Genomic DNA, 19,775 nt, shown 5'->3' on the forward strand with positions numbered 1-19,775 from the left:
CTATCATATCGATGGAATAGTTTTGGCTGCACAATTTATCAATAAAAGTTTACTGGTGAAGTTGAGTAAATGGGGACTCTTACCACTTGGCAGGCAATTGTACATGATAAATAAGCATGAGAAAGCTTTGCCAAAAGCCCCTGGCAAAGGCTACCGCTGACAATACCCATTTATAGTTTTCAGTGGCCAGGTGGTTTTAATAAAAACAGGAGCTTTTCTTGCTTTAATAAGTAAATCCACAGTATTACAAATGGAAATTTTTAATTCTAATTTTAACCACTAAGTTTGTACAATCATTTGCTAGATACATATACAAATAGAGTATCTAACACCTTTACTGCAGCATCGTCATACTCGTAGGACCTGGCGTAAACAGTCTTCTGTCTACAACCAGCCCTCACTGCTGTTTCATCTTTAAACTAACCAGAGTCAGCAATTTGACCAGAGTAGTTTGAAATGCTATTCACACTACAGGTGATGATTACAACAGGTTTGTAGTACACTATAGGTGATGTTGACAACACATATGTGAGGATGTAGTAAAGTTAGGTATACAAACCAGTATAAATATGGTAAGGGTTATGCATACTTGCCAACTTTCCCAGAATGCCCGAGAGACTCCTGAACTCCAGGTAGGTCTCCCGGACTCCCGGGAGAACTGACAATTCTGGCCACTTCCTTTGAAGCCTCCATGATGCCGCTGATTCTCTGGGAATCGCATAATTTTACACCCCCCGTGTTAAAATTACACGTTTGTGTCATTACGTCACAGGGGGCGGGGCCAGAATGACACGATATGCAGAGCCCCACCCCCTCGCAACTACTTCTACACCAAGACTCCCGGAGGCCAATCGTTAAAGGTTGGCAACTATGGGGTTATATCTGCATAATAGAGCATTTGGTGTGCATAACAGTATGGGTGTGCATTGTTTTAATGCAATACAAATCAATATGACTGTTTTAAACAAATTGTTTCTATTTAAAAATCCAGATCGAAATTTAGGTGTTTGGACCACTGAATGTCCATTTTTGGATGGATTGTTTAAAATGAGTCATTGTTTGTGTGATACACTTGGTCACTGCTTTGATTGCTCGGTTTTCAAAGTATTTCTCTATTAAACAAACAAATCATTATTTGTATAGTCAGCTTTAAATACAGTAACATATTCAAATATGTCAATACCACAAAAAAACTAAAATTACAATAGTTTCCTGTCATTGGTCTCCTGCATATACTTCCTGTGACTGATGCGTAAAAAATAGAAAAGTTTTGTAAATGTTTATAGGTAGACACTGCGGAGTAATTGTATCAATCAGCGGATTCTGCAAGACGACAAATTCTTAGTGTGTACCCAGCCTAAGTAATGGACTTTACGTCAATGTTTATAGAAACTGCATACTGCATACTGAAGGTAAAATACTGGCTTATTGATTAGGCTTTTCTCATTATTTATACAGATAACAGGTGGTAATTGTATATTACAGTGTCCAACCTGCAAATCAATAAAGTTGAAGGATTCAGTTTCCAAAAACAGGAATGTCAAACTCCAAGTCCAAACTCACCGACCAAACCCCTATGCCAGAACTATTATCAAAGCTACACTCTAGCAAAGGTGTTCTGTGGTTCCCAGTATTACCAAATCTGGAGCAGGGTGTTGGAGGATTCATATTAATTCATCCATCGAAATAAAATACATAATTGACCTTTGTTATTTTATTCTCTCTTTTCTATGCTACGGTTCCTTTTTTTCATTGGGGTGCCGTGTCAGCCTTTTTTAAAATGTTGGACAGTTATTGTCTACATTGAACATACAGTACATTCTATAAGCTAAAGAAAATGTTTCCTTTTAATAAGATATTGGACAGAGATTTATTATAATAAAATTTAAGAAGCACCCAAGCTATTAGTGCTAACAGCTTTATAAATGTATTGCACCAAACAATTATAATATAATCTCCCCCCTCAGCAGAATAATCGTGTACTTGTACAACTGTAATAGTTTTGGTACAATAATTTCCATATATATATATATACAAAAACAGACATAGATCCTCTGCACTCACCATGTACAGACTGGGGTGCAAGAGGGGGTTGCCCACATTTTATAGACAAGAAAACAGGGATACTCTGCACTCTCCAAACACATAATTAATGCTATACCAAGTACTGTTCTATATTAAAAACAGGGAATGTAAGTTCCAAATATTGCAATATATAGCACCCCAGTATGTACATGGTGAGTGCAGAAGATCTAAGTTTGTTTTTGTTTATACAATGTAAGTCCCATGACTCTTGCACCCCATTTTCTACATTCTTTACATTTATTAATTCCAACTTGTGTCAGGTGAGTCCCAGGTGTCCCATGGCTGCTAGTGTTTAGGAAAGTCTTGCCTTTAAAAGCTGTGTGCAGCCTTAAGACCAGATAAAATAGCATAGCATTTGATCATGTTAGGACTGACCAGAATGGGAGGACTTTGGCGTTAGTTGGTCATCTTAACATATATTGCAATATGTGGAAAATTCCCTGTTTTTAATATAGAACAGTACTTGGTATAGCATTGATTATGTGTTTGGAGAGTGCAGAGTATCCCTGTTTTCTTGTGTATTGTCACGGGCACTAGGAGTCTTTGCCCAGGATATCACCAGATGATGGACTTACCAGAGTAATATAGTTGGTACTATGGTTCTCTGGTAGCAGGGTGACAACGGAACAGGAGACACAGCAGATGGTGAGAGAATGCTCAAGGAAAGTCTATGACTAGCAGCAACTGGTAATGAGTAGATGAATGTACACGAGGAACCAGATGGACAAGGGAACGTGAGTAAAGTCAGTGGTCTGCGTATAGCAAGTTGTACCACTGCTATAGTGAGGAGGAATGTCCAGGAGTAGCGAGGAGGTAGTGAGAGTCAGCGGTCTGCGTATAGCAAGTTGTACCGCTGTCTATAGTGAAGGAATGGAATCCAGGTGAAAGTAGGTAACGGGGAAGTCAGTGGTCTGCGTATAGCAAGTTGTACCACTGCTTATGTGAGAGGATACTTGAAACTGGTGTCACAGGGAACAGGAGTCAGTGGTCTGTGTCAGCAAGTTGTACCACTGCTATATATATGTGAGGAGGGGCACGGGGAGAAGAATGTAAAGCAGAGTATACACGGGGCACACAGAACTTGATCCCACGATGATATCCACAATACAACGATAACTGACAAGCACTGCTTGAAGTATACAAAGTCACAATAGCTATCCAGGCAATAGGAAACAAAGTCAATGGTAACAATAGCTTCAGTGGATAGGAGGCTCCGGAGGAGAAGACAACTCAGTCCAGATGGATATGCAATACACAAGCAAAGTCAATGGAAAGTATGCATACCGCGGTTCAGGAGAGCAGGCTGTCAGAGAGACGTGCAGGGATACCTGAACGGCTGAAGGCCGGCAGGAGGAGAGACCACTGGAGGGTGGAAGCGGTAATCAGGTTGGTGCAGCGCACGGCAGGTAATCCAGAATCAACGAAGCAATACTCAGGAAGCAGTAGTAAGTGGAACTGGAAACATGAAGAACACGGGAGAGTTGAGGCTGTCTGGTATCCAGTAGTAGTGGTGGAGGCAGCGGAGAGAAGGCACGCTGAACACGGCAGAGTAGAGGCGGTCTGGAACCCTGTAGTAGTAACGGAGGCAGCGGAGAGCTGACACGATAAACACAGGAGCGTTGAGGCGGTCAGGAACTCAGTAGTAGTAACGGAGGCAGCGGAGAGCTGACACGATAAACCCAGGAGAGTTGAGACGATCAGGAACTCTGTAGTAGTAACGGAGGCAGCGGATAGGAATCAGCTGAGTGCAGGCACGATAAACACAGGAGAGTTGAAACGAACAGGAGTCCGGTAGTAATAGCAGATAGAAATCAGCTGAGTGCAGGCACGATGAACACAGGAGAGTTGAAGTGGTCTGGAAACCACAATAGCAGTACACAGGAATCAGCAGGAGTTGAATACACGAGGAACACAGGAACACCTTCAGAGGCTCATGGGGAATGAGACTCCAAGATCAGGCAACCAGGTAATGATCACAGGTGGTTTAAATAGGGAGGGTTGCCTGATCATCCAATCAATTAAAAGCAACAGGTACTGAAGGTTTGATAAGGGCTGCACATGCGCAGACCCTCAGGATGGCGGACGGTCACGGTTCCTGAACACAGGAGAAATGGCACTCACAGTCCGGTGAGTGACATGTATATATATATATATATATATATATATATAGATATATATATAGATATAGATATATATATAGATATATATATATAGATATATATATATATATATATATATATATATATATATATATATATATATATATTAGATAGATAGATATAATAGATAGATAGATGAATTTATATATATATATATATATATATATATATATATATATTTATTTATAATAGGCCTACTGGCATCCCATCCAGTCCCTAGAGCTTTTTCTAGACACCAAAGAGGTAATAGAAGCTTCAATTTCAACTTCCATTAGGTCAGCATCTAGCAAAGCTTCAGTCACAAAGGGTAATTTAATCTCTGCTGCATATTCCCGGAGTGCAGGTAATTTAAGTGAAGTTATTGATGTACACAATTCAGAGGAATAACTATGCAACTATCTTATTATTCATTTACTATCCCTTACTCTGCCTCATCTGGATTTACCAGGGAGTAAATAGGTTACACATGTTCCTACATTCTCAAACTGTATGTAATTTATTCACCCGGCCCCAGAAGAGTTTGTTTTGCCAAAAAAGTCTACATTTGCTTCTCACTCATGTATACCATAAGATTCATATTTACCTGTTATGTGATTTAGGGTTAGGATCTGTCATATACATAGTCGGTATTCCCAGGATTTATTGCTGACATTACCAATAGGCAAACCTAGGTATGTGCCTAGGGTTCAGGGGACACCCCTTCACTTACTGCTGTCTGATGACATTGACAGGCAGCTGCTGGCAACTTTTTACATGTGAAGCTGCTGGCTGGTGCTCCACCATGTTGGTAATGGGCAGAGAGTGTGATCCTGGGCTATGATGTCATAGATCAGCTGCTGATCTAAATATTTGAAAATGATTGTTTTCTAAGCAGATTGGATATACCCCTTAAGAATGTAGAACAGGTAGAATGGTATAACCACACTGGACAGGGTTTCCACAGTGCAGATGTGTTTACTGTAGAAAGGTGACATCTAACATACCTCCCAACATTAGGTGTCCTGGCATGAGGACAGGGGGCGTGTTCACTTCATGATGGGGGCGTGGTCACATCACGGTGGTGGCCACATGCCTAGCATACCATGCTTCCCCAGTGAATGAGACCGTCATACTTCCCAAATTTCCCACCCGCAGGACAAAACTGTTCGGGATAGTGGCACGGAGCCCACAAATCGTGACTGTTCTGCTTAAATGGGGCAGTTGGGACGTATGATCTACTGTTAATTGTCTTAGTATTCTAAACACCAAAGATCTCTTAAAAGGCCTGTCCATCCCTCTAACATTCGATTACAGTATCTAAAATCTTTCCCAGGTATTGTTCATTACTATGAAAGATGTTACTTAGTATACATACCTCTCAGCTATCCCAGTGGGACAATCCAGGATTGCAGACCTCAAAAATGGGCTGAGTTTCACTGTAAAGTGGGATTTGAGCAGATCAATGCTAGTTTTGTCCAGATTTCACATGTATGAATGTTGGGAGGTGTGAGTATATCCTTAACCACCATGCCACCCAAAACAACCAGAAGAAATAATCTGTACTCCTCATACCCATAGTAGATGAGTAATATTCAGGGCTGTCTTTGGGTCATTGTAAAGCTCAAGCAACCTATGCTCTTGTCCTCCTGCTCAACTCTCTCACTCTTGTTGTTTGACTGTATAAAGAGGTGGTTGCACTGACCAATTAGAAAAAAACCCCACAAATGACAATTGACAAAACAAATTAAGTGCCACCTTAGGATACATGCACTCTACAATTTTACTGGTAAATTAGATCCGTTTAGACTTAAAAGACGGATTGTAAAGTATGAGTGTCTATAATGACTGCCAATCCTTATCATTATCTGTTGGGAATATATCAGATGCCAATGGGAAATGATGGTAAATCTGGTCGTATGACCATCTGGATATTTGGCCTGACTGCGTAATGTCTGGATCCTGTAATAATGACAGTAAAGTTCTTTTCCCACAAACATTTCCTGTGTGTTGATGCTTGAGAATAGAAGTAGAATCTGCAACAAGGGGGGGGAGGAATAGAGGGCCTGATTCATCAAGTGAGGCATACTGAGAGCATTGCGCACTCCCGCGCACTCCCGAATTCATCAAGGAATGGATCTCAAGACACATGCGCTGATGAATTAAGGTGTAGGTCTGCTGTGCTCTACTGCTCAAGACACTGCACGACACGTCCAAAACCTATGTGGATTATATGCGCGAAAGAACGCACAGAAAAAATAAATATAGAATTAACGCCACCAGTTAATAAAGGCATTAATTTAAAAAAAAAAAAAAAAAGTACCCCCCACCATGAAATACATCAGGATGTTCTTAAAGTCTACTGATCATAAAATACATTTTTACACTTGCGGCTGTTTGCAAACACATGTTTTAGCATGTATATGAGACTGTCATCACTAGTGCAGAGGACTTAGCCCTGTAGGTGGAGCAAGAGATATGGGAGAAAAACAAGTAACCTTACCATGACTAGAGCTGGATTCGGACGTGGCTGAGTGTGCTTGAGTTTGGCACATCCTTGCTGTAAATTGACTATGGCAAAATGTGCCTTCCCCTCCCTGTTCACTTCCAGAAATTGTAGGTTGTAGCAAGTGTTCTTTGCGCTCTGAGACAGAGCTACGTAAACTGGAGTATGGTCCAGTTCTGGACATGCGCGGAGTAATTTTGCTACAATATGCTCAAACTCAGCAGATATGTGCCTTGATGAATCGGGCCCAGAGGGTTCACTCATTGCTCGGCTTTCTAGGAGGTGAATATTACCGCTCTCTTTACCAAGAGCTGAAGGCACCGGTAGCAGTGACAGATTAAAGACCTCATGGGGCCCTAGGCAAGATACTGGTTTGAGGCCCCCTCCCTACAAAAAATCCATAGCACTATAGTTTTTTAGCATAACATATACCCCTATTCAGGGGCTGGCTGGCAGACTTTAGCCCATAAGTAGCGGCCCATTTTTAAAGGGTGGTCTCACCGCCGGCCCTGGGAGGGCCCTCTGGGGACCGCTGGGCCCTAGGCAATTGCCTTGGTTGCCTAGTGGTAAATCCAGCCCTGACCGGTAGCAGCATCAGCTAGTCAGAGCTGCAAGAATGCAAGAACAGGTAGGAGAGAGCAGCACAGGCTTGGAGGACAGTCAAGTGCTTGTAAAGTTATAGGCACGCCTCCACATTAAGATGTGGCGGCAGCATCTACTCCCAACATGTGTAGTTACGGCCCTGGTAAGCACACATCCTTAGATGGTCAAACTGCAGTACTGTGGATGATGCATTGCTGCCTGCTCTTCTGGAGTGATTGAGGTTAACATTCCACCAGAAATTCTGCCATAATTACCAATACCTGGGTTCAGATTTTGAATGTATATAGTGATTGCTTTAGAACCCCCACACAATGCTTGGTCAATCTGGTCAGCTGCATGTGCCGGCAGAATTAAGGCCACCGGCTGGACGTTCAGTGTGCTGTGTTTGTTAACACACACTGTTATATTCAATAAATAATGAAAAATGCTAAAGACTGTAAGGAGAAACAGTCCTCATATTGCTGTAGTAAAAATGATGACAGAATAACATATTGGTCTGAACATGTAAATTGTTAGACTATACAATGTTTCACATATCAGCAGACTGGGCAAATAAAACATGCCCATACATATTCTGTTAGTCTGCAAAGTAATCTCAAAGCCAAACTCTAAAATCAGCTTAACTGTGTCTGGCAAGCTTTGAAATTAATAGCAAAGTAAAATTAAATGTGGCCTTGTCATGCATATTTTTTTTTCCTCTTCTCTATTAAAGGCCACTGACCTCTATGCTGAGCGATTTGGAAATGATAGTATTAAAAATTGAGCTTGCTAGGAAAGATCCTGCAAATTGTGAATGGAACCATTCATGGTGTACTCATTAAATTAGCCTTTTAACTCTTTCCAGATTGCTCAACTAAGAAGGAATATTGATCACCCATTTAGGCACGCTATGTATTGAAAGCAATGGTTATTTGATGTGAACAACAATTTGCTTCATCTGAGAGGCCAAATAAATAGTATATTAAGCAATATTACCTCCAAGGGCCTCATAATTTTGGAATATTTCATAGGATATTTTTCTATAAACAAGAATCTGATTTGTTATATAATATAAAGCCACGTCTGATAATCGGTATGTAACACAGAGGCTACCTAGCATCCAATATACCATATTATACAATGAATAAACTTCAGACCTCATTCTAGTAAATATTATATAACACAAAGCCCATGCTGGTAACTGTTGTAAAATATAGAGCACATTCTGCCAACTATTGTACATAGGTCTCACATAAACTTAGATAAATAAAACATGACCTAAAGTTTCCTTGGGCTGTACTTCGTTTTAGGTTTCAATATAGTGCAACTTCTCTATGTGTTATGCAAGGTGTACATTGCAGCTAATGTCAGAAACACCACTGTTGTTAGTAGCCCGATACATATATTCTGTAACCCATTTTTCCCATAATCTCCCCAATAATACATTATCCATCCTCACTGTAATTTATTCTTATCCCCCCGACATGTCTTACTTTATATACACACACACAGCAGGTATGTCCCCTGGTATCACACAGCTCACAATATGTGACCGAGCAGAAACATGGTGTGCGATACCCTGGGACATACCCTCCTCTAACCAACACTCATATGAGGGGCTGAAGGAGAATGAATTACAGAGAGAGGAGAGAGCACATTTGGCTTGTGTGAAAGAAGGTAAGGTAGGTGGTTGTCCAGACATTTTGGGGATATGGCTAAAGGGTTTGCCCTGCAGATTAAAGTAATTGGCCTGCAATAGGAAGTGGCAGGCTGTTATTTTGCGCCCTGAAACGGGACCCGTTAAAATGATATGACGAGACTCAAAGCCCACCAACTCAAAGTTAGTGCAAAATTAAAATCTCCTTCCAGAGTGGAAATAGCATGTGCCAGACTTTGCAAAAGAACACACTCACTCCACCCATCTCCTTTACTCATCCTGTACAAACTCCTGGTGCTCTGCAAGCTCTGCCCACTTGCTCCGCAAACCCATGTGCCAGAAATCTAACCACACCTGCGTAAATTGGGGCACACAGTGGGTGGAAAGTTGGTTCTGAACTGCAAATTGGATGTTTAGAGCTTTGTAAATGACCTCTGCTCAAACCTTATTGTGCGGCAGAGCCAAGAAAGCATAATATAATAATAGATTTTAGGAAACAAATGACCAGAGGGAGTACTGTATTATTGGTGCCTGCAGTTGAAAGCATACCAGCATCCACTCATAAATAATAATATGCCACAAATTAATATTTTCTGTGCAGAATAATTGATGCCTATGTGACTTAATGTACACTTTAAAAAAATTCAAACTAAATCTTATTTATATGGATATACTCTCTTTTACATATTTAAGAGCGTATGCATGATGTCACAGAAACTAAATTGATTTGTTTATAAATAACCATTGTATGTTCTGAATTGTCAGTTAAAATGTTTGGAATAGAATACACATTTTCAAACGATTGCTATCTACAAGCAGCAGTTCACTTCAATGGGCAAATACGACCTATTTCTTTAGCATATGAACCAACTACTACACTATGTAGATGACAAATGCAGCTCATTCACAGAGAGAAACTCTAACATGCAAAGTTATATTATTAATAAGTATTATTAACCATTAGCAATGGTTTTCATTTAGTGTCTTCACCAAATAGGCCTCAAAATTGCATAGGATTAGAGGAATATATTTTGAAATCATTTAACACCATTTTCACCATTCTGCATCAAAGAAAAACTTTTGAAGCTGAACAACCACCTAAGTGATTGAACATTTAAGTTTGCTACTTTAAACAAAATAAAAATTGTGTTTTAAGAAATAATAGGTCAACTTTAAATTTCTTTTTTGTCCTGGAAACACAAAAAACAATAGTAAAACAAGTAAACGCAATTGTTTTTGTTTTTATTAAAAAAAAAAGAGTCAAGGATTATTCCAAAATATAAACTCTCTTGACTCAATATTTCATTTACAATTTCACATAGGGGAGCAAAAAAGTAATTTAAAAAAACAAAACGAAAGAAAAACAGCAAGAACCTTTTACACTCAATTAAAATTCTACGCTCACCTTTAGCAACAAGAAAGGAGAGACTTGGCAGTACTACAATTTTAATGTCTATGTGTTGAAGATGGGACAATTCATAAAGGGGAGGTTGAAAAGGGATACATACATAATTGTAAAATTTGATTCTTGAAATGTTCTTTGTGTGTGAACATTTAACTAGAAACAGTCATCATGTTGTAGTTTTTGGATGGGCTGTGTTGTCCCATCCGACATGCATCTTTGCAGCTGGAGTGGGTTTCTAAGGACTTGCCAACTGCTGGCGGACCCTCATACAGTACACAGATAGATCCATCTTCCCCTATACGATAAGAAACTTCAAATGGGTCAACCCACAGCGTGAGCTCACTGGGCAGAAGCTGGAACAGTCTCTGGTGGCTGAGGCCAATATGTCCTGCTGCGCGCCCTATCAAAGGGTCCATTTTGTGGTTGATTCTCAGGCAGCGATAGCCTGATCCTTTGCAAGGAATCTGGGGAAACCAGTGATGTTTATAATGATCTGTTGGAAACAAAGGGGAGAAGTGGGAGTGGGAAGGTGGAGGAGGAGAAAAGTGGAGGGGTTGCAGTAAAAAGGGGGTGGGAAAAATAACAACATGTTAAACAACTATTGCAATATATTCCACTCCCTGGACTTATTGTATTACAGATGATTAAATAATTATCATAGAGCTTACCTAATTCCTAACTTACCATATGTCATTTACTGACTGATATTACACATATTTATTATAGGTATATTCCTCATAGCAAACAATACAGAAGTTTGAAGGCAGAGGATGCAGCTTTTGTTGAAATGAATATATTATATAGTCAATTCAGTGCGATTCTTGCTATTAGTCACCAACTTCCTCTACTAAAATAATCACAACAATATTGTTATTGAAAGTGTCATACTAAACCAGTATCCCAAGCTAAAAAACAAACAAACACTAAATAAACAAATGTTCCAGGTCATTTATTAGTTGAATCTTTAATATGAGATGCATTTATTTATCGTTCATCCCCTGTTGACTCTTGTACGGGAAAACCCTTCCATGTACCACCTACTTCTTCAGTGTATAGAAATGAACAAAGTACAGTATTCTCCATGAGAAGATTTGGTCTTACCTTTCATTGACTCCTGCAAGGACTGGCAGAACTGCTGTAACTGAAGCTCTTCTATAACCCCACTTGTTTTGAGGAGCTTGGTGATGAATGCAGCTGCTGTTGAGATCTCAGTCTTCATTGTGCCCCTTCAGTTTCCTGGTACGAATCTAGCAGAAGGATCCTACGAAGACCATATAATAATCCACTTAGTTTTCTATTCTTCTAGGCATATACTACATACGGCATCGGGTTTCAGTGGAATTGTTGAGATTAGTCTATTTTCTTAATAGTGTTTATATCGAAATTCACAATATCTGGTCTTCTGTCAGACCTTACAAAGCGGATGCTACTGCACTAAATTTCTACAGACCCCCCAAAATGTTTCCCAGTGGTCTGTTTAAGGTAATTAGTGGGGTGAAGAGCACAGTTTGCCCCTTCTTGTCCACAGCTGGATGTTCTGTTTTCCAGCTAGGGTAGTGGGCGGTCTTGCAGTTGATATGTGGAGGTGGAGGAGTTACAAAGTGATTGAATTGTTTGTGTTTTTTTCCCTCCCCTCCCCTAATGTCACCAAGCCCCACCCCGACTTCAGCTTGGGGGTCCTTGCCTTAGGAAAAAAATTTGTTGAGAAGAACCGGTCTGTGTCGTTCTGGCCTTGCCCTTAGCCTCCAGCTTCTTTGCCACCGACTGTCGTACTATTAGAACGGAGGAAGCGGTTAACATTCTTGGCCGCAAAGCCTTTGGTAAACAAGGGGGAGGAGGAGCCAATTAGAAGCCACTCCGAAGTGACGTCACAATGGAAGCAAGCTGCACGTCTGCACAGGTTTGCTACAATGTATAAATAAACAAACTGAACGTTCTGACACGTCACGGACAGAGAATCTGCCTAGCAACAAGTGGGAGTGGGTGGCTGTCTGTGGGGGGAGTCTGCTTAGCAACAGGTGGAAAGTGGGGTGAAACGAAGCAGCCTCTTCACTTCCTCTTTAACCCTTACCGACCGACTCAAAATATAAATAAGTAGATTTGCTGTATTCGACATTATAACAGGTTTAGCGAATTTAGTGCATGTGAACATAACATCTCAAGTGGTTAACCTAGACAACATTTTAAAAATTATTTTGAAATCAACCATAAATACAAAACAATACATGTCAGCCTTGCTTGTTAGTTTGTTACAATGTATTTAATCTCACAAATATGTTTTTTACACAGTGCTTCAATTTCTTTATTCACTGAAACACTTTCTTAACATGCAATATTACTTTTATTCTCTCTCTCCTGGTTCTCCTGGTAGAAGTAGACTGGTATATGGTGGTATGTATTACCACCACTTCTCTTTTTGCCTTCATTATAAAGCTATGGTATTCAATTCACTTACATTTTCCATACCGCCACTTTTAACTATCTCGATAGAAGTGGTGGTATGGAAAATGTTAATTTTATAGTTTTACAATGAAGGCAGTAGGAGAAGTGGCTGTATGACATACCACCCTATACACTCCAATATGACCACTATGTGTGTATTTATATATAGTCCAGTCAGCCACAGCACTAAAACCAATGACAAGTGAAGTGAATAACATTGGTTACAATGGCACCTGTCAAGGGGTGGGATATGTTAGGCAGCAAGTGATCAGTCACTTTCTGAAGTTGATGTGTTGGAAGCAGGAAAGAGTAAGGCTGGGTACATACTACAGAATTTTCTGACCAATGTGTTATCTACAATGGTTGTACCAATGAATGACTGGAAAACAAAGTCACAATCCCCATGCCAATTCATGCATACACACTATACATGTCATAAAAGATTTACCCTCAGATCTGTGCTCTAACTGTCATAACTGCCAGCTGAAAGATCATGACTCTGTAAACTCTGTGGAGATCCTGATCATGTGTGCATACACACTGCAGGATTGGAATGACATCGGAACAAGATTTATTAGTTCTGTTTAGGAGCGGATTGGGAACATAAAATGGCCCTGAAAAAAATCTGGAAGTGGCTTCTTGTGGGTGGGACCAAATCAACTCTAGGCAGGGCAAACACAAAAGTAGGCGAGATTAGTACAAAGTTGACTATGCCACCAGAGGGCTGTAAAGTGCTAGACTGCCCATTACATACCACCCTTCTCCCATAGTTGCCTACTCTCCCGGAATGTCCGGGAGACTCCCGAATTTTTGGGAGTTCTCCCGGACTCCCGAGAGAGTAGGCAAAAATCCCGGAACCAGCATCTCCCGTTGTTGTACATGATGGGGGCGGGGCTAATCGCGACATTGTGGCCCCTGCTACGATTGGCCAGAATCTCCTAAGATTGACAGGGGGCGGGGCCTAACGGTGCATCGCACATGGCCACGCCCCCTCGACAGATTTCCTCCCGGACAGCTGGTGTCAAAAGTAGGTAAGTATGCCTTCTCCCAACATTCCCTCTCATGGGACAGAGCTCTAAATCAGGACTGTACCGCTGAAATTGGAACATATAATTAATGGTTCACCCACATAATGGCTGCCTCCTCAGTGTACAAGTGATGGGTACATTAATACATATAAAGTAGGACAAAATGAGCAACTAAATGTAGCAGCACAACCCAGTAACAGAAAATGTCATCACAATATACATATTCATGTTTATTTAATAACATGCTGCAGAGGAACTACCAATATAGAAAAATACAGTTGGCAGACTGTCCTGCTCTCCCCTCCCCTACCTATTCTTGTTGCTTTCACTACATGAGGTTGCTGGTGTCTCTGGCTCAGTTTGCCGCTTGTCTAGATCCTGGAATGTCGGGGGCCCTATCTGGAAAAAATATGGGTACATGAAATTTAGAAAACTCCAACGAGCTCCGTTGTTAAATCAAAACCACCCATATTTAATAATAAGGCCTCCCTTCAGACCCTTCTGCTCCATGGGAGGTTTCTGTCCTCCCTGAGCTTGCCTTAGGACACCTGCGTTACGGTTTGACAGGTGTACTGCCCCATTAAAATACTAGTATTCAATTTAATAAATAAACCTATTTCCCTCCCTCCAAACAGCCCCAGCAATAAATTAATAGCATTTACGTTTAATAAATATTGCCATTTTTCACGACCATGCTGGCATTAAATAATTCATATTCACATTTAATAAATAGCTCTCTTTCTCAAACTCAGCCAGCCCCACATTCAAATAATAGCCCCCAAACCACCCCATCTTAAAGTAATAGGCCCCGCTATTAAATTAAATTGTCCCAAAATCACCCCACAAACAAAATTGCATGCTTTAATTAGCCAACACCTACTTCACACCCATATTACATTGCCGCAAGCCCCCTTTGCCATCACACACACATATTACATTGCCACAAGCCCCCTTTGCCAGCACACAACATTGCCATCAGCCCCCCCTGCTGTCCACACACACACACACACAACATTGCCATCAGCCCACCCCCCTGCTGCCCACACACACTCACATTGTTAACTGCCCCCCCCCCACACACAACATTGCCATCAGCCCTTCCCTGCTTCCCTCACACACACAACATTGCCATCAGTCCCCCCCTGCTGTGTACACACACAACATTGCCATCAGCCCCCCCTGCTGCTCACACACACACACACACACACACACACACACACACATTGCCATCAGCCCCCCCCTGCTGCTCTCAAACACACACCATTGCCACCAGCCCCCCTGCTGCCTACACACATAACATTGCCATCAGCCCTTCCCTGCTGCCCTCACACACACACACACCATTGCCATTAGCCCCCCCACTGCTGCCCACACACACAACTTTGCCATCATCTCTCCCCACTGCTGCCTACACACACAACTTTGCCATCATCTCACCCCAATGCTGCCTACACACACACATTTGCCATCAGTTCCCCCCCCCCTGCTGCCTACACACACAACTTTGCCATCAGCTCCCCTCACCCCCCCCCCCCCACTGTTGCCCACACACACAAATTTCAAATTTGCCATCAGCCCCCCCCCACTGCCCTCACACACTCACATTGCTGGACAGAAGTTTATCATTCAGAAAGCAGGTGTCAGCGGTGCTAAAATCATCATTATTTCAACTGAGAACTCTTTGCAGCCAAGCTGTGTAACATGCTATGTGTGCTGCACACACACACACACACACACACACACACACACAAAACAGGCCCCCCCACCGCTGCTCTCTCACACACACACATTTCCAAAAGCCCCCCCCCCCCCCTTCTCCCACACTTACCTTTCAGCAGCTACTGGCGGCGCTTCTTTGCTCATATGGGACAGCACCTGTCACATGGTGCGCGTCCCATGTGACATCTAATTCTCCTGTGATAGGCCACACACAGTGGCGGATCCAGGGGGGGGGGGCGATCGCCCCCCCCTACCAGGGGCTTGCTGCCGACAGCTGCACACTGTGCAGGTCCGTTCAGCAGTGACAGTGTGCTGCCCGGCTGCTCTGATTGTGTTTTAAACACAATCAGAGCAGCGGGACAGCACACTTTCACTGCTGAACGGACCTGCACATACTGTGCAGCCGCCCGGCAGCCTGAGAACACAGAAAGGGGGCGGGGCCTAAATTGCCCCCACCCCCTAAAATCGCCCAGGGTAGGACAAATGTCTGGGTCCGCCCCTGGCCACACATATGGTTGAGGGACCGCAGATCTGCGGCCACTTGCAGGAAGTTGGCTGGTCCCGGGGAAGGGGAACAGTCACCTTACTTGTTGAAAGAAACCCTGCAATTTAAAAAAATAAAAAGAAACATCGTTAGGTTACCTGCCTACCGGTAAGGCCTATGACCAATCCGCCCCTGGTTCTGTTTAACAATCAAATGTAACGACGATCTGTACTTTGGAACGACTATCACTCATCAATTTAAGTATACACACTAATGCAATATTGGTCCGAACAGTCGTTTATCGTTAAATTGACCCAATAGTCGGCTGAAAAACCTGTAGTGTGTACCCAGCCTAAGGATCTGAACGACTTTGACAAAGGCCAAATTGTGATGACGAGACGACTGGGTCAGAGCATCTCTAAAATGGCAGGTCTGGTGGAGTGTTCCCAGTATGCAGTGGTTAGTACATACCAAATATGGTCTAAGGAAGAACCGGTGACAAGGGCATGGGTGCCAAAGACTTGTTGCTGCGTGTGGAGCGTGTGGTCCAATCCCACAAAAGAACTACTGTAGCACAAAGTGCTTAACTTATGTTACATAATTTCTCCTCTGATGATATCGTTACAATACAAAGAAACACGGTAGGTGCTAATGGACTGTAATGGGGATCTCTAAGCTCTAGGGAAATTGAATGATCGGATGTTACCTAAAAAAATGTATTTATAATGACTGCGGCACTGTGCATAGAGATGGAAGAGAAGAGGAGGAAATTCTCATTAAGCAGCGATGACTCAGACACCACTGATAGTTTAAATAGATACTGAATGGACTCTGTGTATACCTTGACAAAGACCCCAGAGGCGGGGTTGAAACGCGTCGGTGAAACACAGATCAGCCCACTTGACAGCAGTGTTACACGCACCGGAGGAGAGAGGACTGTCTAGCGGAGATTGCCCGGGAACTATTCAATCTACACGCTGACTCTTCACTTAAGTCCGATTCTTTTTGCATATTTCTCTCGTTATACATATTCCGAGTGAGCACCGTGTGGCAATTGAATCAGGCACGATTTTTGATATCAGTCAGTGGATTAACTTCACTGTGTAAGTGATTCATCTCATTTTCTCACTTCACCTGTGTGGGGTGTTAAGTAACCGTTAGTTTACACACGGTGAAGTGGATATATGTCACTTTTTTTTAGAACTAAGGAAGATGGATCTTTGTTAATGGAAATATTAATCTGATATCCATTTATTCTCTCTTTTTTCCAAATTTTCACGGATTATAACATGTGGAGAGCTTTATAAAAGACAAAATTATACCCTTCCATGTGACATTTGCCTTTTGATATCACCTGCAAATAAGATTGCATAGACTGGACCTATGAGAAGCGTTCTGATTTGTGTGAACATTGATGGACTTTTTCTCCTTTCTATTCTATGGTGAACTTGTTATATGCGCCTTTATACCTTTGTTGTATTATTTGTGATAAATTGAATGATATGCTGTATAGTCATTACTGTGTGTGAACAGGCAGAACGGATTAAAGTTTCAAACATGCACTGGGTGAAGTCTTCTCAGTGTTACATCATTTTCGGGAGACAAGTGTACCAACCAAGAACAGCTATTAAGAAGCTCCTGCAAGAGGGAATGACAGTGCATTGGGTTTCTTATCCTTTGCTAAAAATCGTTTTAGTATTATACCACTATCTTTAAAGACTGAAGATGTCTAATGCCATGGAGAATCATTGCAGTATTTGGAAGCACTATATTGTGTGAAGCAGACTGATTACATAATAATAAGGCTAGTATTGATATACCATCATTGATATTGCATGTCAGATGAACTATTTTGCACATTATTCATACAAAGAAACAAGAGAACAGTACCTATGCAACTGTATGCTTTTTTCAATATATGCAAAGGATTTTTTTTTCTCCATGCTCAAATATCAGTGCACTGATCAGGATTGTAATATCATAAGCCTCAGTATATGTCATAGTTGCCTACTCTCCCGGAATGTCCAGGAGATTCCCGAATTTCTGTGAATCCTCCCAGATTCCCCGAAGAGCAGAGGAACCTCTCGAATGCCAGCCATTTTATAAGTTAAGCGTCGGGGTGTGACTTATGACGCAAATTGTGCACCATTGTGGCCCCGTCCCCTGCTGTATTAGGCCAGAACATGTTATGTCAATTTAAGGGGCAGGGCCAATTGACGCTATTCGACAAGCCCCACCCCACCTCACCCCTGATTTCACAGAGGCAATCTTGCCAAAATTGGCAAGTATGGTATATGTAGGATCATTATATCTAGTGTTAAGTGCATTGTTGTTTTACATTATTTTAATTCTATATTGATTTTATATTTTATTAAAGGAAATACATTTTTATTATGTAATTTTCTATAAATTCATAATTTTGGTGATTGAAGTGACCAATTCCTCAGTGCAGTAGTGTTCTCTGTTGGTTCATCTAAGATATCTGACCACATTTATCATAGCATGACCAAGGATTATCATTATCTTTTATTTATAAAGGCACCACAAGGCTTCCGCAGCACAGTACAGGGGGTTGGAACATACAACAAAGTTACATAAATACATACAAATAAAAACAATGGGTACAGATAAGCAGAATAATAAATGCATGGATGGAATTAACAAAACAAATGCTATGGCATCCAAAAATAATTCAGCAGAAGACAAAACGGGGCAGAGAGCAGGAGTTAAGCAGCTTGATAGTGAGAGTGATGCAGGGAACTAAAGAGAGAAAAACAAGGTTTTCATTACCAAGTTACAATGCCCAGAAGAAGTGGAGTGGCAGGCTGCAGCAGGTGAAGTTTGACACCGTGGCCTTTGACACCGTAGATCACCCCCTCCTTCTGCAAACTTTTCTCTCTCTCGCCCTCTCTGGTTCTGTCCACGCCTGGTTCTCCTCTTACCTCACCAACCGCACCTTCTCTGTCTCCACATCTGGCTCTTCCTCCCTCCCCTCTCTCGGTAGGAGTCCCCCAGGGCTCTGTTCTCGGCCCCCTTCTGTTCTCTCTCTACACTTCCTAGGGGCTCTCATCTCCTCATACAGTCTTCAGTATCACCTCTATGCTGACGACATTCAGCTCCACATATCTTCTCCTGATCTCTCTCCCACTCTCCTCTCTCGTGTATCCGACTGCCTCTCTGCCATCTCCTCCTGGATATCCCCGCGCTTTCTCATCATCATTCATCATCATCATTTATTTATATAGCGCCACTAATTCTGCAGCGCTGTACAGAGAACTCATTCACATCAGTCCCTGCCCCATTGGAGCTTACAGTCTAAATTCACTAACATACACACACACACAGACAGAGAGAGGGAGAGACTAGGGTCAACTTTTGATAGCAGACAATTAACCTAGTAGTATGTTTTTGGAGTGTGGGAGGAAACCGGAGCACCCGGAGGAAACCCACGCAAACACGGGGAGAACATACAAACTCCTCACAGATAAGGCCATGGTCGGGAATCGAACTCATGACCTCAGTGCTGTGAGGCAGAAGTGCTAACCACTAGGCCACTGTGCTGCCCACAAAATTAATATCTCAAAAACTGAACTCATTGTCTTCCTTCCCCCCATGACCTCTCTATCGTTGTTAATAACACAACCAACTCCTCTGTCACCCAGCTCCGTTGCCTGGGTGTCACCCCTGACTCCTCTCTCTCCTTCGCCCCCCATGTCCAATCTCTTGCCCAAA

General features: G+C 42.0%; 1 protein-coding gene across 2 annotated transcripts; it reads right to left on the reverse strand.

Moving 5' to 3' along the window:
• Window positions 1–10,186: 10,186 nt before the first annotated feature.
• LOC142099517 (protein BTG1-like) lies at window positions 10,187–12,222 on the reverse strand. Of its 2 annotated transcripts, XM_075183030.1 has the most exons (3): window positions 12,055–12,222; window positions 11,472–11,631; window positions 10,187–10,863 (listed from the first exon to the last, which is right to left on the reverse strand). In XM_075183030.1, exons 2-3 carry the CDS (start codon window positions 11,587–11,589, stop codon window positions 10,520–10,522), a joined length of 462 nt encoding a protein of 153 aa, XP_075039131.1. In that variant the 5' UTR covers window positions 11,590–11,631; window positions 12,055–12,222; the 3' UTR covers window positions 10,187–10,519. The 2 variants fall into 2 exon arrangements, with proteins under 2 accessions (XP_075039131.1, XP_075039130.1); XM_075183029.1 differs by lacking the exon at window positions 12,055–12,222 and having other exon boundaries at window positions 11,472–12,004.
• Window positions 12,223–19,775: the final 7,553 nt, after the last annotated feature.

This window comes from Mixophyes fleayi, chromosome 8 (genome assembly GCF_038048845.1).
Source record: "Mixophyes fleayi isolate aMixFle1 chromosome 8, aMixFle1.hap1, whole genome shotgun sequence".
Taxonomy (NCBI): Eukaryota; Metazoa; Chordata; class Amphibia; order Anura; family Limnodynastidae; genus Mixophyes; species Mixophyes fleayi.